The following is a 21,554-nucleotide window of genomic DNA, read 5'->3' as shown; positions in this document are numbered from 1 at the left end:
AAACGGCGTACTCACGCTGAGGCCACACAGAGGAGGCTGCACAGTCAGAAATAAATCGACCTTCTGTTCTCCAGGCCTGGCTCAGAGTTCGGCCCCCGGCACGCAGACGCTTCGGTAGCTCCTTAAAGAAACAGAGCTTGCCTGCTAAGCAGGGCCGAGGGGCTGGGATGCCGGCTGTCTACCGGGCCTCCCTGGCCCAGGCCCCCTTGCCCTGGCTTCCTGTGGGCCTTGTGGATGAGCCAGGGGTATCAGTCTCCACCCAGAGCCAGGCTGGGCCAGAGCGGACCAGGTGGGGCCTTGGTTTGATCTCAGCGATGAGGATACCCCAGAAGAGAGCTGCTTGTCCCTCTGTGACCCCCCCCCCCAAGAATGCTGCCGCCTCCCACAAGCTTCAGGTCAGGCTGGCCCTCGGGAGGAGACAGGCCATGTGGGGGGAACTTCTTTTTCTCCATCTCCCCACCCCCCAGAAAGCTTCCTCAAGGCACACAAGTGACAGCCAGAACTGAACCCTCTGCGGGCCAATTAGCTGCATTAGGGCCAGCGGCCGAGGTGGTGGTGCCGGCGAATCCTCCAAGGGGGGGGGGCACCCAGAGATGTATGCCGACCGGGGGGACTCGGGCCTGCGCGGTCAACCGCTGCTCGACAGAGCGGACAGGTGGCGGCCCCTGCCAACGACACGAGCCCCTCTTTCACCTGGTGTCTTCATTTTCCTCGACACTTTTCCGTGGGGCCACATTTTCCAGTCTTTCAACTGAACGAGTTCTCAGGCCCCACCTGCCGGGTACAGAGCTCACTTGTACCAGACACAGGACGAGCGGCTTGGGAAAATCATTTAATGACAGAAAGCGCACACCGAACATAACAGAAGCCCGTCGGGAGTTGCCACTGTACAAATCGAAGGCCAGAGGCCCCAAACTAGCATAAGACATTCGCAGGGAAATCAGTCGTGGTGAAGGGGACATCACAAGCATTTCTGAGGACACAGAGGAGGCAGGAGGCGGCGGTGACTCACGCACGGGCTCTGTAGCTTCTAGAACGTGGCCTCCATCTGATGGCAGGGCCTGGGGAGGTTTGCAAATGACCAAGTAGGAGAGAGGCCTCGTGAATCCAAATCACTTCAGGGCCAGGGCTGCAGGCAGACGCGGCCCAGCGCTCCATGGGTCACACCCATGTAACTTGGCATTAGTCCTCTGGACGGTGGCTCAGGGAGCAAGGATGACGGGTGACAGCAGCTCCTCTAGAGTCTGGGGTCTGTGCACAACTTCCCAAAGGCATGCTAGGAAAGAGGTTTACCAATGAAACTGCCAATCCCAAAGGGTGAAAGTCATTCTCGTTTCTAGCTAGGTTTCAAATTAAAGGACAAGAAAAAAAAAAAGGCAGCAACTCAAAAATTACTTGGAACATTGTGGCACTTCAGCGATCTCTTTTGCTTATAATACACGGCAGAGCAACACGGAACCCCGTCGATATAAACTTTCATTATAGATAATCCTGTACATTCTCGGAATACAGAAAGAATCCTTCCTATCATACATGTTTCATCTTTAAAAATAATCTAACATAGTCATAGTCTCTGGCTAGTAACAAACTATTAACATCTTCTGAGAATACAGAGAAAACTTTGGGATGAATAGTAAATTCTCTGACGTGCGCCCTCCCCACCCCCATCAGCATCATCTATGAACACATTTCTGCAAAAGCATCTCAGAATCATTGTTAAAGGAAAGGAGTATGTTACAGTTCTCACCAAATGGATTTTTAGCAGGAAGTGATGGAACATTTTTACCTTGGCAAAAACGAAGCACAAACGTAACATTTCACTGGTTCGGGCCCATGCAAATGCACGTTTTGTTATGTAGGGGTGTTTTATTCTCACCCCGAAATCACGATTAGCATGCATGTTGTTTTCAACTATCGAGTTAGAGATAATTATTGGCAGTGCACCTCATTTGTGTAACCATGATCACTAAGGCAAGATTATTATTTTACCTTGTAGAGAATATCAGCAATATCTTGTCTGATGCGTGTTTATACAGTATAGACCTGCAACTTACTGTTTTAAAAAAACAAAAAACCAAAACTCAAAACACAGATTCCTAAACACAATTCAATTGAAAATGAACTGTTAAGCTTTTAGAAATAGATTTTAAACTACAAGGCTGCCCTGTTTTTTTGTTTTGTTATGAACATTTTAAAAAGTTCCCACCCCTAAAAATTTGCCGAATTATTTCTTCGCTATTGGTAACAGTCTCGCGAATGTGCTACCATGGCTGACTCTCCCTGAACTGCAGTGACGAAGGTCCTTCATGGGAACATGACGCTCGTCAGGGTCAGACCAGCTACGTTCTCCAGCTGTCAACCGGCAACCCAAACGACCTTTAGTCCTCAATTCATCCATTGGACGGTGGTCCCGGCGGCGGGTGTTTGACCACCCCAGGGGTGCTTTCCTATGGGCTTGGCTTGGCTGCCCCGGGTTGACCTTCGAGCTCTGGACCCCGCAGCCATGTGATCTGCAGACCAATGGCATGTCCTTTGTTTTTCAACAGGAACGCACGGGAGCTGAAATTGCTTATTCGAGAGCAGCTGAGGCAGTAGAGGCAGCTCCTTGGCCTCGCCAAAAACAGACGCCAGTGAACTTGGTATGTGTTCGTGTGAAGCCAACGCAGCAGCAGGATCTGGAAAGTCCCCGGGGACCGTTCCCTGCCCTGGACGTTTCATACGACAGAACCTTTGGAAGAGGACAAGTGGATTGACTGAATCCTGATGGCCAACGTCCTCTGTAAGTCCTGGAGCACATCCGGGCCCGTCCCTTCGCCATTTTTGTCATAGAGGAGCTGCCTGAAGGCTTCGTTTTCGATGAGGACCATCATGTTTTTGAGAAAGTAGCCTTCGCAGTATGCTGAGAGCTCTGTGACTCCAAGAAACTGTGGAGACAGACAGGAAGCAGAAGGTTATGTTTCTGAAATGCACCTGGCTGCCTGCCTACCTAATAATGGCGAACACCCAGGCAGGTAGATCGACGACAGCAATGGCCCTGATTCTCTGCCCTTGGCTGTGTTCACCTAGAGAGCTGGAGTTCATTTCTGCTTGGCCTTGTGACTTCCTCAGGCCAACAGCAGGTGGGGGACGCGAGAGCCGCCAATCCCGAGCTGGCTTTAAGGGGCCAGGTGTGGACTTCGCGCTCTTGCTCAGAACCCAGCCTCTGCCGCGAGAACAAGCCCAGGCAAGCCTGCCTGAAGGGTGAGCGGCTCCAGGAAACTGAGAGGAGACAGTGACAGAGCCCAGCCAGGGTCACCAAAGCCAAGCACAGCTGACCAGCCAGCTGACTTCAGAAGCAAGGCCCGTGGAGACCAGAAGCAACTTCCAGCTGTCCCGTCGACCCATGTGCCGAAGAAGGGCTTAGTGGTGTAACCCCTGGGTTTTGCGTCTCTTTGTTGTACTGTAGCTACTGCATATGAATGGGGCTGCAGACACGGCTCTAAGCTCTTCGAGGATTAAGCCATTTGATTCTCACAGCAATCCCGAGTGGGCACTGACTACCTATGCCCTGGATTTAGGGCAGTGGTTTCTCAACCAGGGGTGATTTTGCCTCCCAGGGGACATCTGGAAAAGCCTGGAGGCAGTTTGGTTGTCACAACTGGGTGGTGGCGGTGATGTGTGTACTACTGCCAGCTAATGGGTGGAGGCCAGGGCGCCGTGAAAGCTCCCACGATGCACAGGCAGCCCCCGCAGCAAAGAATCCTGCAGCTCGAGCCACCGGTGCCGAGGTTGAGAAAGCCATCGAGAGACGGGGTTCCTCACAGACTAAGCCAAGGCGGAAGGGATTATGGTGACTTAGCTCAGAGGCCAAGCGGGGGGCTTGGCAGATGGCAGACACTTAGTATTTGCTGAATGTATGAGCGAACAGTTAACTAACAGAGTAATGGACTCATAGCGAACATTTACGGAGAGCTTACAACGCACCAGGAACCTTGCGAGGCACCCCGAGAGCATCATCTCATTTAATCCTCAACTTTCCTGGAGGCAGGCGTGTTACCACCTCCAATTTACAGACGAGGAAACAGACAAGAGTAACTTACAAAAAAATCACGCGGTGCATCCAGGGCAGAACCAGGAACGGGACCCTGGTAATTCAAGTCCTTAAGGCTGTGTGCTTAACCACCAAGACACTGCCTCCAGCCTGACACCATTACTCAGTATCTAGCCTCTTGCGTGTGCCTGGTGGAGGGACTCGTGTTTGAGGCACAGAAGTAAATGTGGATATGTGGGTTGGCTGTCTTCAGACCTTTTCTACAGTTCCCAAAGCTTGTGAGTCTTCCTATCGCAATGAAGAAGTTGTTATGTGCTCTTTGAGATGACATCCTGGTGCTTTATTTAGATGCCGAATTATCTAAACCATCTAAATGCTGAATCACCCTTCTGAACCCCCTAATATCCTGTCGTTTAAACTAGAGATGCACGTTCAGTTGTCAGATGTGGGACGCTGCAATGATCATGAGGCAGTGCCAACAGGGTTTCGGTAGAATGAGCTGGAACACTTGGATTCAAGTGGGGGCTCCCCCACCTTCCCGAATGTGTGACCAGGGCTGGGTCACTAGGCCCCTAGCTTGGGTTCATCATGTGAATTAGGACACCTGCATCCCAGACCTGTTGGGATGATTAATGGCATGATTCCGTCATTTGTCACACTTAGAAGAGGAAGGTTAGGAATGTAGCTAAGGGAGGGGCCTCTGGGATCTTCCCTTCCTCCCTCACTCCCTTCCTTCCTTTCTTTTTTCAGATTTACGACTTTCGCCATCAGCTGTTGGGCAAGTATATCGTCTCTCTTTGCCTCGAAATTCCTATCCATAAAATGGGGATGATAATACCTCCCTTATAGTCTGTTGTTGAAATTAAATGAGAACGCACAGAGCATCAGAGTAATGGTCAATCATAGTCAGCACTCAATGCTAGTTATCACTGTAAATGTAAATTATCACTCTCCCTCTCACCAACTGGTATCCAGTGACCCACGTGGACAAAGTAGGTGGCCAGGATGGAATAAAGGGAACTGACAGTATCTATAGAAACTAGCCCAGGGGCACCTGGGTGGCTCAGCTGGTTGGGCATCTGACTCTTGGTTTTGGCTCAGGTCATGATCTCAGCATTGTGGGACTGAGCCCCACATCAGGCTCCATGCTCAGCGGGGAACCCGCTTGAAGATTCTCTCCCTCTGCCCCTTCCCCCACTCTCTCAGATAAATAAAAATAAATGTTAAAAAAAAAAAAAAGAACCTAGCCCAACTAACCAGCCCTTAGAAGGACAAAGCGTGTAACCATGAACTCACGGATGCTATGTGCTAATTCACTGAGCCAAGGGCCACTGCATGCATAAAAACCCAGTGCAACCTTGTGCAAGTCAAATCAGTCTTCTGTGCCTCAGTTTCCCCAGCTATAAAATGAAAGTGAACCAGAGGCACCAGGTAATTATGTGGTGTCTGAGAGATCCAGAAGATGTGGGGAGGCTTATCAGGTGAGAGGGCTTGTTACCACCCAACGTTCACACAGTATCCTGGGGCTGGGAGAGAGCGTAGGAATGCTTTCATTCTTTCAATATGAACCCTGCCCTTAGAGTCACAGAGTACAAGCCCTCACTGTACAGGTGGGGAAACTGAGGCTCAGAATTGCCTATCTTTGATTCGGTGGACACAAAGACCACCCCCCTTTACCACACCTGGCCATTCACTTTGTATATGGATGTCACTCATCATAAGTCAGTGTAAGTGGAGGACAATGAATACTTACATTTATATTTGGTGATATTTATTCAATGGTGACTACAAGTCAGACCTTTGACTACCTCCACACGGCTAATTACTGACAGAACTAGGGTGGGAACTCTCATCTCCTAGACCAATGGTTGACACACTACAGGCCTGTGGGCAAAATCTGGCCCCCTACCTGCTTTTGTAAATAAAGTTTTATTAGAACACAACCACGTCCATCATTTACATATTGTCTGTGGCTGCTTCTGCAGGACCGCGGCCCAGCTGAGGAGGTACGACAGCAACCGTATGGCTTGTGGGGAACTATTTACCTGGCCCTCCACAGAAAAAGTTTCCTGACCCCTGTCCCGAGACTATAATTTTTCAAGGGCAGAGACTACGTCTTATTAATTTCTTATTATATTCTGATGACTACAGTTCCTGGTAAACAGTGGGCGCTCAATAAACAGTAATGAACGAATCCCCTGCTTTCCAAACCTGTGTTCTTTCTAGCACAGGGCACTGTTGAGCTTAGTGCACTAGCTTCGATTCAATTCGATGAACCAGTCCATTCTTTTTCCCAGGTGGACAGATACCTCAAAGGGGCCATCGGTAGCTCCAGGGCCCCCTTTATTTTTAAGATTTTGTTTATTTATTTGTCAGAGCGCGAGTGCATAAGCAGGGGGAGTGGCAGGCAGAGGGAGAAGCAGGCTCCCATGCAGGGCTCGATCCCAGGACCCCGGGATCATGACCTGAGCTGAAGGCAGATGCTTCACCGACTGAGCCCCCCAGGCGTCCCTCTAGGGCCCCTTTTCCATGACTGAATAGTTTGGAACAGCTTTGCTGGGGAAAAAAGATGGCTAAGCCATGCATTTATGGGACGGGTTTCTCATCTGTATGCAATTCCACGGCCGTCTCAGTTCAATGTCATACAGAGGTGATGCTGCCAAAGGCTTGTTGACATTTGGGGCATTGTTATCAGCGTGTAAATGCCTGTGTTTCCTGGGGTTCCGAACCGACAGTTGGTTTCTCTCTTTTCCATCTTTTACTAAACTAGCCTCCATTTGCAGTACAGCCTGCCAGGGATAGAACCCACAGGGCCTGTGATCATTAGTGGTCGTGCAGTATGCATAGCACAGGGGACGCAGCACAGAGCAAGGGCAGGGCTGGCTGGCTTTGCCGTGTCCTTCATGCAAATATCACGAAGGGTAGACTTTTGCATTGGAAACACACCAGGATGTGGCCTGGGGGCCGTGGCAGCGGCTGGTGTCTAAAAGGCAAAGCTCTGGCTGCAAAGGTGTGTACACAGGCAGGCAGTTCCCCGCCGCAGGCATTCGATCCTGTAGCACGCACCATTCCCAGCCTGGGCTCACACGCATCCGGCTGCATTATTAAATACGAGAGCTACGGAAGCCGCCTGCCAAGGAGCCTGGTGTGATTAAAATGGATCGCTGTCAAGATGACAGGCCACGGCAAGGCCACTTGTGGATGCTGGGCTCACAGGGCGCTCTGAGCGTCCATGGCCAAGGGAGGGGGAAGGACCACAAGACTCATAATAACCAGGCTCTGCTCTTGGGTAGAGAGCAGCCTCTGGATGCTTTCCTGCAAGGTCATCAGTTTAAGATTTAAAAAAAAAAAAAAAAAAAAAGTAGAGAAAATTTTCAGTTTGTAAAGTTGTTAAAATTAAGTAAAGCCAGGTGATCTGTTTCTCTTGTAATCTGACTTGCCTCTTTTCTTTCATTTTACAGATGATGTCTTTCTGCCTAAAGATATCGACCTAGACAGTGTGGATATGGATGAGACAGAGAGGGAAGTGGAATATTTCAAAAGGTAAATGTTAAGGCTGTGCATCTGGAGTAGTGGTGGTTTCACGGCCACCAGACATGACCCTCTGACCCTCCCATAGCATTGCCGGTTGTCATGGACACAAGTCCTGTCAGCTGACCCAGGGGCCGGTCACACATGTCCCCCCATAGCCCTAGCACACACACAGGCCTCCTCACTCACCCTCACACCCAGTCACCTCTCCCCTCCCCTCTGTGTGAAGACTGGTTGAGGACCATGGCCCTCGAGTGCTCCAGGCCCCTCCCCAGACCTGCTGAATCACTCTGGAGGGAGGGAGGGGAGGGACCCAACATCTGTATTCTCACAAACGTCCCTGGTGATCCTCATGTGTGCTGACATTGGAACACACTAATAAGCATGCTTTTAAGGAGAAAAGTAACATTTTAGATATTTGCTCAGTTTTCCTGATAAGCAGATTTCATTAGTACTATGTTTAATAGTATTTTATCTACTTTGTGAATTATGGCAAGCAAATTTCATTTTAAAGTTCCTTGTTCGTTCTTTAACCTGTTTGTTTCAGATAATACACACACACACACAAAAGGAGCAGTTAATTTGCAGTGCAAAAGGTCATTAACTGATATCTGAAATATTGTAGGGGCATCTGGGTGGCTCAGTTGGTTAAGCATCTGACTCTTGATCTCAGCTCAGGTCTTGATCTTGAGGTTGGGAGTTGAAGCCCCGCACTGGGCTCCACACCCAGCCTAGAGCTTACTTAAAAAAAAATTAAAAATAAAAATAAATGAAATTCTGACACGTGCTACAGCATGGATGAACCTTGAGGGCACCGTGCTAACGGAAATAAGCCAGTCACAAAGGGCCAATACTCTATGATTTCGCCTACATAAGGTCCCTAGAGGAGTCAAATTCATAGAGAGAGAAGGTTACGTGGTGGTTTCAGGGGCTGAGGGGAGAGGGAAATGGGGAGTTAGTGTGTTGGAGGTACAGAGTTTCAGTTTGGGAAGATAAAAAGTTCCGGAGACGGAGGGTGCTGACGGTTGATTAGCAGTGTGAATGTGCTCAATGCCCCTGAAATGTATGCTTAGAAATGATTAAGATGGTAAATTTCATGTTATGTGCATTTACCACAAAAAAAATATCTCCATAGCTGTGTGACCTTAAGCAAGTTACTTCACCTCTCTGTGCCTCAGTTTCCTTATTATGACATGGGACTAATGATAGCTTTTATCTAAAAGGGTTGCAGTGAGGGTTAAAAAAGAAGGTGTGACAAGGCTCTTAGCACGGGGCCTGCACGCTAAAAGGGAATGTTGAGTGTTGGTGTAAGACAGAAAATATCTCAAAGGCAGCCTGAGTTTTCACAATGAGCAGTGAGAGCGTAATTCATGTCAGTTGTCACTCTACAGTGCTGTGGATGTGGGAGATGTGTGCTGAGCTCCAGTCACACAAAAGAAGACTTTTTTGTTTTAATTCCCCATCTCCACTCATTTCATTGTTTCTCCCTAGCAAATGCTAACGTGCCTGTCCTCAGTGCTTGGGACCAAATGAAGTGGCACGGGGACAAAGTATTTGAATTCTCTTGGTTCCAGTATCCCCACATGGGACATGAACTGGATGAAGTCTGTGGTCCCCCCAAAGTGGCATCAAGACTGGCCTTAGGGCTGAAGTCACAACAGCAACCCTAAGGAGCTTGTTAAAAATACAGATTCCTGGGGCGCCTGGGTGGCTCCCTCGGTTAAGCGCCCGACTCTTGATTTTGGCTCAGGTCATGATCTCTTGGTCATGAGATCGAGCCCCACATTGGGCGCCGCACTCAGCTCAGAGTCTGTTTCAGATTCTTTCTCCCCTTCCCTCCCCCCAGTCACGTGCTCTTTCACTCTGAAATAAATAAATAAAATCTTAAAAAAAAATACAGATTCTTGACCCCTGACTGCAGAGACCATTGTGGGGGTGGGGTGGGGGCTCTACCCCGGTGGGGTAGATTCAGGACTCAGGACTCTCCCCAGGTGATTCTGATTAGGTGTTGGGTCCACCTGACCAGGAGGACCTCCTTGGGGGCCTCCAGGGCTGTTCTCAACCTTGGCCATATCTGAAATCACCTGGGAAGCTCTGGAAAATAACTTTTCCCAGGCTGCACCCCCAGAGGCAGATTTAATTGGTCTTTGGCCCCAGGCAAAGGGATTTTAAGGGGGCGCCCAGGTGATTCTACGTGTAGTCAGTTCTAGGACCGTGGTGCTCACCCTTGAGCACGCACCAGTCACCTGGAGCACTTGCAAAGCCATGGACGGTGGGCCTCTCCCCCAGAGTTTCTGGTTCGGGAGGTCTGGGATGGGGCTCTAGAATATACATTTCTAACAAGTTCCCTGAAGTGGCTGATGTTTCTGGACTGGAGAACACACTCGGAGAAACACTATTGCAGAACCTTGCTACTCTAGGTGTGGCTTAGACAAGCCGCAGAGGCTTCACCTGGGAGCGTGTTGGAAACGCAGACGCCAGGGCCCACCGTGATTGGAGTGCACGTTTGCGTTTGGGAGGCACTGTTTGAGAAACAACTCTGCCTTTGAAACTCCGAGCTCCTGCTTTCGCTGTATTCTGGACGGGTGAACTGAAGGGCAAAGCATCTTTTCTAGAGCGGGAGGTAGCGAGGAAGTAGGGGGGGAATGCAGGCAGCCCGCCGTGGAGGCACCGCCAACACCAGCTCACCAGCCTGACTCTGTGAAGGAAAAGCCCGAGCCCGATCAGTGCACGCACGGCGCATGCTCCGGGCAGCGCGGGCGGGATTGGTTACCTTGGCGTGATTGTAAATATCCACACAGTTGTCAGTGTTAATGCTCTTTGCGCAGATAATCTCACAGTGTCGCTGCAAAGCCTCCAGCTGGAAAAATTTAGCGGCAGACAGAAGCTAAAAATCATAAAAAGAGCCTGTTAGAGGTTGGGAGGTGGACATACAGGGATGACAGTAGTGGGGAAAATCCTCCTCCTCCACAGAGATGGCCCAAGGAGAAGGGTGGGTCCGTCACTTTAAAGCACAAAGGAAACCCTAGAAACTAAGACACAGGGATAGAACTCTGTTGTGGGGGAAGATGGCCGAGGGGAGGGGGCTGAAGGGAGTCAGATTCCCCCCGTCTGTTCTAGCGGGAGGTCAAGCAAAAATGCTTACAGTTGCTATGTCCAGAAATAAGGGTGAATGCCATTAGTTAGCAAGACAGACATGGATGCAGCTCACTCCCTCTGTTCATTCAGGTGTCCACACAAACGTCACCTGAGAGACGCCTCCCCCGCCTCGGGTCACCTCCCTCTGTCACCGTCTGGCTTCCTTACCCAGCCTCAGTCGCCCTCCGAGCCCTCCTCTCACCAGACGCCTGTCGCCCTCAGAGAGCCCGCGAGGGCAGGGGTCTCTGTCCTGTCGCATCACTGCGGTAGCCTGGCCCCTGAGGTTCAAAGGGGGCTGCCTTTGTGGGGAAAGGATGGGGGCGGGGGCGGGGTGAGCTGTTTGTTGGTGACAAGCTCTCCTGCGTTATTTACATGAGTTCCATGTGTGTTCCTTATTTCGATTTTAAAATAAAAACAAATGTGACAAAAGACCCCGAGTCCTCAGATGGTAGCTTGGTCTGCAGGGGGAGAAGCGTCAGAGGTGCGGTCCAGAGAGACGAGAGAGGAACTGTGGGTGGGTGGGTACATGGGGGGCGATGACCATGGAAGGGTTTGCAGAGTCCGAAGGGCAGGATAAATGGGTCACACAGTGAATACACAGCCTTTATGCCACTCCCCAGGTGCCAGGCACTGTTCTAGGCACCTTATTATATAATCTTACAATCTTAAAAACCCAGTGAGCTAGATCTTGTTATTCCCATTTCCAGGTAAGGAAACTGGGGCTCAGAGAGGTTAAATAATGTCCAAGATCACACAGCTCAGGAGGGGCAGAACCTGGATTGAAACCCCTTTTGGTCTAGAGTCTGTGTTTTAACCACTGTGTGGCGTCATCTTTTGAAGGACTGACAGCGCCCTGACATCTCTAATCAACCAGGCGCCCTGGACTTCGGTCACCTGAATGGGATCCTGGCTCCTTGGGATTATTGGAGTGATTTTGGCTTCTGGTTCAAAGCTCCCAGCTTTGAGTAGGAAAACTGACAAGGGCTCCACTCTGAGGAAGGAGCAGGGACTCTGGGGCAGAAGGGAGCAGAAACAAGGTCCCTGGACTCAAGGGGAGGACAGGGTTGAGGGGAGGTAGACAGCAGATGGGAAGAGGGGAGCCAAGGAGCCTCGGGAAGGAGGGACGGTCACCCTGAGCCTTTATGATCGGCTCCTGGCATCCGCATCAGTGGGCACACTGTGATTTGAGGACTGTGTTCCGGTGACAGAAGTCACCAAGGATAGCTCCTGATGATATCTGCGCCCCAGCTGCGCCTAGAGCTAGCCTCAGCCTCCTCAGTAAACTTCCTTTACCCCGCCCCCAAAGCCAAGTAAAATGGGAATTTGCAGAGCTGCTAGCAAGCACCCCGGCCCTCCGGGAAGGGGCTCTGCTGAGAAGTCCTCGGGAGGTCCAAGGAGGCAGGCAGGACCCCAAAGCCTGCACCCAAGTGAAAACCCAACACAGGGCCCCCCCCAGACACCACCAACACATGCCGACGACCTGAGTTTACAGAGATGCCACCCACCAGACAAAATGACAGGTGCCTCACCTCCATTATCTCGTTGTTTTTAATGAGCAGGGACTCCGGGCCACCGTAGTAGAGATACTGCATGACCAGCTGGAAGAAAGGACACAGAGAGCAAAGCGTCATTCCAGGGTCGGCCAGCGCACAGACACAGTCCTCCTAGAGCCGGGCAGTCTGTCCATCCCTCTAGAACATCTGCTCCCGCTGGATCGCTGCCTTATGGGAGAAGTCCCACCTAGGACACTTCTCCTAGTTGGATCATTTTCCTTGTCGCGTGCTGCCATTTGTCTCCGCGTGGTTCTGCTGGGTTCCAGGTGCGCCCCCAGGGCCGCGTGAAACGATCCTGAGCTCTGCCCTCCGTCTATTAGATGGGAACCTTAGCTTTCCCCTCCCACTTCCCACCCCATCCAGCTGCCCCCAAACCCTGGGCTTAAAGAACCTATACCAGCGGCCCTTCCCCTCCGGGAGCTTGGTCCAGTTTGACTAGAAGATTCTTACTTAAATCCCAGAGAGGGACTCTGGGCTACCACGGGACCACCTGCTCCTTTTTACAACTCAACAAGATCTGGGATGAAGCCGTTAGGGGTCTGGGGTTTCAGTGTTTCCTTCAGTGTTCCCAAACCAGGCTGCTTGGACCGTTCACGTGATTCAGGACGCCTGAACAGTGTGCCAAGTCCCAGAGCTTTGGGCTCCCTGCCCTCGGACTGCCTCCATTTCCGATCAGGCTCTGCCACTTAAACACTGGGTGACCTGAATTAGGTTAGGCTCTCTGTGCCTCAGTTTCATCACCTGTGGAGTGGGGATGACATTACCTATCTCATGTGATGAGGATTATACGACACGGAACAGGCCTAGCAAGGGCCTGGGCTGTGGCAAGAACTCAGTAGATGTTAGCTCTTTGATTTTTCTGAGGTGGAAACACCTTTTCCCAGTAGCGCTTCTGCCGCATACTGCCATGTTTTCACTCAGGCCATTCGAGGCCCTTTGTGACTGATCTCAGTCTACCTTTTGCATGCGTGTTTACAAGTCATAGTCTTAAAAATACGTTTACAGCTTTACTGAGATACATTTCACGTAATGCAAACTGCTTCTGTTTAAAGTGTCCGGATCAGTCGTTTTAGTGGATTCACGATGTTGTGGGACCATCACCACTGTCTAATTTTAGAACATTTCCAACACCCCCAGGAGAAACCCTGTACCCACTACCAACCGTTCCCGTCTCCTCCTGGGCAGGTCCTGACAACCACAGTGGACGTGCCTGCTCTGGACATTTCATCTGAATGGAATCCTACAACACGTGCTCTTTTGTCCGGCTGCGGTCACTTTGCGTCCTATTTTCAAGGTTCACTCTTGCTGTCACAGATCTCTCCTCATTCTTGTTTATTGCCAAACAATGTACCACATTTCGTGCATCCGTTCATCAGCCCAGGGACACTGGGATTGTTTCCACTTTTTTGCTCTTAGGAATCCAGCTGCTATGGGTCAATTTAGTTTTTCAGATCTCATCTGCCATTTTGCCCTTCTCTCTCCTTCTAATCTTGGCAACATCTGCCTTTTATACTCTGACCACTCCCAACCACTTGCCTTTAACCGAACCTACCACCTGTTCCCTCTGCGTGGATGCCCTTTCCTTCTTCTACACCTGTTGAACTCGCCCCCTCTGTTGGGATCTAGCTCAGTGGTCACCTCGGTGAAGCCTTGTCAGATCTCCTAGCTGCAACCCCAGGCTGGGCAGCACTTCATCCACGACGGCAGTGTGACTTCCCGCTAGCGCTCGAGGGCACAGGCGGGGGCCGTCCCTCTCTGCGTTCCGTGCCTAGCACAGTGCCTGCTCTCAGCAAGCATACTTGAACAGAAACACGAGCCCTCGCCTTCCCTTTTGTGTTTGAGTCTCCCATGTGCTGACTTTGGGCTTTTGTGATGACCGCTTGTCGCAGAGATGGCGGTGTGTTGATGGTGGTGGCTGAGACTTTGTGAACGGATCACACAGCCTCGTGTCCCCTCCCCTCCCCCATGCTGGTGGGTCACGGGCGTCTAAAATACCACGTCAGTGAATGGTGGGATCCTGTTCTTACGAACGTCAACGGGTTCCCCTAGCGCCTCTCTTGTATGATGGCCAAACCAATAACAACCACCACCACCACCACGAGAGCCGTAACAGTAACTCCCCCGAGCACAGGGGCTCTCCATGACACTGCTCCATTGTGTCATCTCATTTATTCAGGGTTGGGTTGTGGACTGAAAATGCCGCTCCTTCAGCCGATGGGGATCCTGGGGCTAACGGGATTTAAACTGGGCTGTCCCTTTCCACCCTCAGACTCTGCCAACACAGGCCTTTTCTGCGAGGGAGCAAAATGAACCCTGATGAGGCCAAAGGGCCTGTTTATGGAGTTGTTTTTCTTGGCAGCTGAAACCTGCACGGAGCCCAGAGTTAATGGGCATCCACGGCCTCCCGGAGGCCCCCACTTCCAGGTGCAGCCCCGGCTGCGTCCGGTGCTTGCCCGTGTCTGATGCTGAGCAGTCTTGCAGGCAGGAAACTCAAGGTAGGCTCATTTACTAAAATTCTTCTGTCAGCATGGAAGTGAGTGCATGGGCCCCTGGGAGCCTCCTTCTGGGTCGGATTCAGCCCTCCTTGGCCTATTTCAAGCCACAAATGAGGCTTTTCTTCTTTTATGGGGAAGGGGCAAGCGCACAGAGAATCCCCCGGGGCCTGCTAAATCTTCCCTCCTCGTTACAGTCACTCGAGGCTGATGTGGCCAGGAAACCTTCCCCAGTCAAAAGCAATTACAGGCCTGGGAGTCCTCTGGGGACATGCTTTCCCACGTAGGGCTCTCATTCGATGGATCCGCATGGCAAACATGGATTGAATGCCTGCTACAAGGTTCTAATTACAGGAACCTCCCCAATTAGTTCCAGGCTTTACGGCGTAAGCGCCCCCTTCACGGGCACTGGGGAAAGGCGGGTGGGTGTGAATTTTCCAGCACTTAGTTCATGCTCAGGCTCTAAAGGGCCTACGATTCTTTCCTCAGGCCTGGGGGAGGTTTCGGGAGGGCCGGAGACCCCACAGTAGGGAGGCAGTCAGGAGATCAGGTCTGGGCATCCGCCAGGCCTGGCTCCGAACCTCAGTGCGGCTGTGATGAGCAGCCCGAGCCTGGGCCACTTCCTTCCCTCTCTGGGTCTGTGTCCTGGGGCAGCTGGAAGGACTGCAATGAGACGACATATAGCAGTGGTCCTTCGATTGGAGTCCCCTGGAATATACATTCTAGGGGCCCCAGTCCAGGCCTACAGAATCTGGAACTCCGGGGGCAGGGGCCCAGGACTCTGCATTTCAAGTGTTGTGTCTTCTCAAGCAAGCCCCTGCAATGAGGCGACATATAGCAGTGGTCCTTAGATTGGAGTCCCTGGAATATACATTCTAGGGGCCCCAGTCCAGGCCTACAGAATCTGGAACTCCGGGGGCAGGGGCCCAGGACTCTGCATTTCAAGTGTTGTGTCTTATCAAGCAAGCCCCTTCCTCCCCTGCCCCGGAGATTCCGGTATCCGCTCGGGTGGAGAAGGGTACTTCACATATCCGTAGTGTGGAGCACGGCTTCTCCACTTGGCTGCACGCTGGGACAAGGGCAGGAAGACAGAGACTTCAGCATCCTGATGCCTGGGCCCCATCCCAGGTTCTGATGGGACAACCTGGGCGCGGGGAATTTTTAAAGCTCCCCACGTGACTCCAGTGTCCAGCAGAGGCTGAGAAGCCCTGGCTTTGAGCCTGACACCTGGCTAGGGTTCAAGAAATGGGAACTGTTCTTTCCACTGTTCCCCTTTAGAAAGGGGTTCCAGAACCAAGTCCCCAGGCGTTGGCACCAGATGGACTGGGCTCCAGTCCTGGCTCTGTCACTAAGCAGCACTAAGGCTTGGGGCATGGGATTTAAGTTTTCTGAGCCTCAGTTTCTTCGTCTCTAAAGCTGGCAAGAAAAATCCAGATAACCACGTGCGAGCAGAGGTCAGTGTCCCCTTCATAGGTGGGGCCCCACAGAGGTTTCTTCATCGTCCTCCCACCCTGAATCCTAAGGTAAAGCAGTTTTCAAACTCTGCAGCCACCACTGTTCCAGAAAGGGCTGTGGCCACTTTGCTCTCACCAGGAAACGTGGTGAGGGGCTGGGGTGAGAGGCTGGGTGTAGGGGCATGACAACGTGCTAGTCGCACGCTGGGGCTCCAGCCTCCTCGCTTCCACTCCCACCCCGGTGGGATGGCTCACCCAGACTGGCCTTGTCCATGGAAACCTCTTTTGCCCTTCCCCCCACGCTCAGTCCAAAGTAACCTATTCTACTGGTTTTTGTGCTGAATAAGGAGGTGGTTTACCAGTTACGGCTCAGAAAAACAACAACCCACTTAAAAATTGCCAAGTTGAATGCTTCCTCGTGTTGTCCTACTTGCTAATCTCTGCAAGAACCCATGACCTAGAGGTGATAATGATTAACGTGCATAAAAATGGAGAAAATGAGGCTCAGAGAAGAGTGCCTCGCCCACAGTTACTTGGGAAGGATTATTTCTTTTGAAGTTGCAGCATAACCAAAGAAATTCATCTCTAATGGTGGAGATGCAGGTACCTCAATAGGCTTTACGGGCTAGTGTGAGGGTATGATGGCTTCCTGGCAGCTCTCTGAACAGCAGGATCTGGGGGACCAGAGTCAAGGGCGGAGGGAAGAACCACCATCTGGCCTGCCTTCTCCTGACTTGGCTCATACTATGTGGTCCCAGGGAGTCTTTTCAGTCTCCAAAATACCTTAGGACCCAGCCAAATAGACTGATAATCACTTTCCCTCAAACACACCCCATGACTTCCCACTACTGTGCCTCTGTTTATGCTCTTCCACCCCCTGTGTAACTGCCCCCCCATCCACCAGAGGAGGAAGGAGCCTTGGAAGGGCTGGTGAATTGCCCAAGGCACCGTGATAGACATTGATTTTAAACAGGAAAACGCTGCATTTCAGTCCCGGACTGCAGCTCTGTCCTCCCAAGTCCAGATCAGGAGCCTTGCCCTGCTGCCCTGGTCACGGGCAGCCTTGCCCCTGCCCCACTCTCAACCCCCCATGATCTCTGAGCCGTGTCAACAACCCTCTCGGAGCAGGAGTCCCCCGCAGACCTGCCTGGGCCTCAGCCACCTGTGCGCTCTTCCCAGGGCTGTGCTTCCTGAGCTGAACTGCAGGAAACGAGGTCCTGCTCAGAATCCCCCCGATTCCAGCCCTGGGTCCCCCACGTCGGTCGTCGGCTCACTAACCCTCGCCGGTGGGAGGACAGCACATCTTTAAAGGCCGGCTGCCTTCTGATCACACCAGGCTCAACCACAGCTCTGGGACCTCATCCCTGTGTTCTCTGCCTAGCATCTTCTAACCCCCTTTCTAAGCCCCAAGCCTTCCCATGGTTCCCCAACTTCTCCTCGGCCTTCACTATTCCAGCTAATGCCTCAGCAGGAACTCTGACTTCCCTGGTCTGAGTTGCCAGAGCACATTGGCTCTCCCCTCTCTCTCTTGCCCATCCCCACGTTATACTGTAAGAGATTCATTACTCAGAGTTACCCCCTCTGGACTGTGAGGCCCAGGAGGGGAGGAAGGTCCTTTATCCTTGTGCCCCCAGGTCCCAGCAGAGTGCTAGGCATACGGTAGGTGCTCAATGAATGTTGTAGGGACAGAAGGATGGTAAACTGGAGGGGGTGTGAGGAGGGGCCCAGAGTGCAGGAGACTGATGACTTTGCAGTGGCCAATCCGCAGGTGGATGACTGCAGGGAAGCCCCGTGCCCCGCGCCCACCCCACGACGTTCCAGGCCACGGTGGGGCTCACCTGAAAGATGGGGTACTTCACATAACCGATCTCTATGCAAGTGCTGTCATTTGTTGGTTTGCTGGACAGAAGCGCTTTGAACCTGAACAAGGACACAGGAAGAGAGATAAAAAGACCCACAAACACATCCACAGTGTGTGAGAAACTCCACTCTCTGATGAGAGAGACACATAAAATCCTGTATTTCCCCCACTCGGCAATACATCAACGATACAGCCACGGATGTCCTCATGCGACCACCACCCCAGTATGATGCCATACTTGAATTTGAAATTACAACTTTATTATTTTTTTAAAAGTTTTTTATTTAAGTAATCTCTCTACCCAACGCGGGGCTCGAACTCACCACCCCAAGATCAAGAGTCGCATGCTCTTCTGACTTGAGCCAGGCAGGAGCCCCCAAGCCACTATTTTTAACTTTAAAGTTTTAACTTCAGGGGTGGCTGGCTGGCTCAAGTCAGAAGAGCATGCGACTCTTGATCTTGGGGTGGTGAGTTCGAGCCCCGCGTTGGGTGGACAGATTACCAAAAAAAAAAAAAAAAAAAAAAGTGAACCGTTATTTCTCATTCAGGTGACTGGAAGAGAATGAATCCCATTTAAAAGCCTGCCTGTCCATCCTGCAAGACACAAAGGGTGACTCCTTCACGGGGTCCTTCCTGAGCGCAGGCTTCATGCCCCTCTGGTGCTCACCGAGCTCCCCGCCTCTTGTGCACCCTGCCCCCCACACCACCTTTGCCCCAGGAGGGCGGGGACTTCGCCTTCCCGGCCCTGCCGCATCCCCAGAGCCCACGCCAGCTTCCATCTGCTGTAATTAATCACACCTATAGCCTGCCTGACCGCCTCCCTACGGACGGCCTTCTGACTGGGGTTCAGATGCGCTTCCCTGTGATCGACCAAACTGTAAGCTCCTAGCAGGTACAGACCCAGTCCGTGGGACACACTGATGCTCAACACATTTAGGAATAAGCTAAGCTGTGTCTCTTTTCTTGAACTTTTGATTTTGAAATAATGGTGTATTTGTGGAAGAGGTGTAAAGACGGTACAGAGCTCCTATCTGCCCTCTGCCTGGCTTCCCCTGATGTTAGCATCCTGCACAGCCATGGCTGTCAAAACTAAGACAGGAACATCGGGACAACATCTATCCTGCTTTCCATGCATCATAGCGGAGAACCATGTTAAGGCACAGCGTATTCTTCTTACGGTGGCAAAGCAGACATCTGGGGCTTGTATTTGGCTTTGGAGGGAGGCAGTGGGAGGCCAGGATGCTTTTAGGAACCCAGGAAGCGTTGGTCACACATGCTCACCAGAGAACATCCTAGAAGTGGGGTCTATTTCCGGGTACCCAGTGTCCTCACCCCTCTGCTCACCCTAGTGGCCCCCTCATCTGGCATCTCCTTCTCCTCTGCACACCTTCACTGATCCCAGTTCAGGTCTTTGGATAATGTGGTTCTAAATGGTCAATGCATTTCAACTCAAATCGAAAGGACAAAAGGCAGTGACAAAGCTGGCAGGGAGGGGGCTACGCCGTTGTCAACTCCATAGTTAGGGAAAAGTCAGGTTCAAGACCTGTGTATTTGGGGTGGCTTGTGCCAGAGTTCTGGGATACTTGGAGGGCAGGCCTGAGACGTTTCAGGCGGGACACTGCGTGCGGGCACTGGGCCAGGGGAGCTAAAATCCAATCCATACTCTGCTCCCAAGCTCTGTGCCCGGTACGCACTCTATCTGGCCGGAGGAACGGATGCCCTTGCCCGAGTCACACAGAGGCATTGCTGTTCATGCTACTGGCTGCTCTGTACTTTAAAATCGGGGTAAAAAAAACCCATAATAGAAAATTCACCATCTTAACCATTTTAAGCGTACAGAAATGTTAAGTCTATTCAACACTGTCGTGCGACCCATCTCCAGAACCTACTTTGTACCCATTAAACAACAACTCCCCCACCCACCCCTGCCCCAGCCCCAGGCAACCAGCATCCTGCTTTCTGTCCCTATGAAGCTGACTACTCTAGGTACTGCCTAGAAATGGAATCATACGGTATTTATCTTTCCGTGACTGGCTCATTTCTTTGCATAATGTCCCCAAAGTTCATCATGTTGTAGCATTTGTCAAAACTGCCTTCCTTTTTAGGGCTAAAGAAAATATGCATATACCACATTTCGTGTATCCATTCATCTACTGATGGACACCTGGGTTGCTTCTATCTGTTGGCTACTGTGAAGAATGGTGCTGTGAGCATGGGTGCCCGAATGCCCTCTGCTCTCAAATTCCTGATTTTGAAAAGATAATCTTCCCGTCCAGGGAAGGGACCACCAAAATTGAATTTCAGAGAAGGGTAATAACAACAGCCACACTCAACATTCAGCGGCTTTCAAACCTGACAGTACATACCTGGGAGAGGCCGTGAATAACAGCACTTTGTGGGCATAAAACGGTCTTCCTTCTACCAGAAAGGTAACATCGGACATCTCTTTATTGTTAAGGAAATGAGGATCTAGAAGAGGAAGGGGAAAAAGGGTAGCTTCAGCGGAGAGAAGGGTGAAGTTTGCATTCCTCTTCTGGAAAGGGCCAAGAAGAGCTAACAGGGAAACCATGGGATTAAGCTACTCGTTGGCAAGACAGTGAGCCAACAGGGGACAGAACCAATCAAAGGAACACTCAAATCATGGAAATTCAGTTTTGCATAGGAAATCTTCATAGCTTATTTGTGATTAAAAGTAGCACTTCCTCAGGCGAGACACCCCCAGCCGGATGCAGATGACTTCTGGATGTGAAAGGTAAGGTGTGCCCCACCTTGCCTCTTAAGAATGCCCCCCCCCACATTTGCTCCTCCTTCTTGGGCTCAGGGCCCTCTCTGCCTGATGGAAAAGGGGTTTTCCAGGGGATTTGAAATCCAAGCCCTTCTCTCCCAGAGTCAGGCATGCGAACCAGTTCCCTGCTCTCATCTCCAACAACAACAAAGACGGTTTGGCCGATACTTACCGAGCACTTAGGACGTGCCAGGCACTGTGCAAGCTGGCACGCACACGCGCAGAAGTGCTCAGTCCCAGGAGACAGGGACCATTGTCCCTTGTGCAGCTGGGGAAGCGGGCACACAGAAGTTCAAGCCAGTGACAGGTGGAAGAGCCAGGATTTGAACTCGGGCATGCGGACTGGAGCGCCTGCATTGTTCAACACTAGGGTCCCCGCCTCCCCTTCCCCCAACCTTGATTTGCCTGTCATTTTAGCCCCGGAGCCCCGGAGCCCCTGAAGGTGCCAGTCTGTCCGCAGCTCAGGGCTTCTGCGGCTTGGGACCATCCACTAACACCCCTGCACCGACTGGCTTCGCCCCGCTCAGGTCCTAAGTCAGTCTGACCCCAGCCTCTGGTGGGGCTTCCTAGTAGGTCACCCGCCCTGCGCCCACCTGGGCTGCAGTGCCGAAGGGAGACCTTCAGAAGACTCTAAATGGAAGATGACCTCTCTGGGGGTGTCTGCACCCAAGCTACCGAGTCTGAGGATGCGCTGCATTCCCAGCTCATGT

General features: G+C 51.6%; 1 protein-coding gene across 3 annotated transcripts in view; it reads right to left on the bottom strand.

Moving 5' to 3' along the window:
- Positions 1-819: 819 nt before the first annotated feature.
- Positions 820-21,554, bottom strand: part of BTBD11 (BTB domain containing 11) — a 300,917-nt gene continuing 280,182 nt past the window's right edge. For all 3 annotated transcript variants that reach the window (XM_040637421.1, XM_040637422.1, XM_040637423.1), the window contains 5 exons: positions 20,426-20,528; positions 18,037-18,118; positions 12,229-12,297; positions 10,335-10,448; positions 820-2,924 (listed from right to left, as the gene is read on the bottom strand). In XM_040637421.1, coding sequence (XP_040493355.1) covers positions 2,715-2,924; positions 10,335-10,448; positions 12,229-12,297; positions 18,037-18,118; positions 20,426-20,528 — 578 coding nt within the window. In that variant the 3' untranslated portion in view covers positions 820-2,714. The remainder of the gene's footprint in view (positions 2,925-10,334; positions 10,449-12,228; positions 12,298-18,036; positions 18,119-20,425; positions 20,529-21,554) is intronic.

The sequence above is a fragment of the Ursus maritimus genome, unplaced genomic scaffold (genome assembly GCF_017311325.1).
Source record: "Ursus maritimus isolate PB19 unplaced genomic scaffold, ASM1731132v1 scaffold_21, whole genome shotgun sequence".
NCBI lineage: Eukaryota > Metazoa > Chordata > Mammalia > Carnivora > Ursidae > Ursus > Ursus maritimus.
Note: the sequence above shows the minus strand (reverse complement) of the source record. Positions and strands in the feature narration are given on the sequence as shown.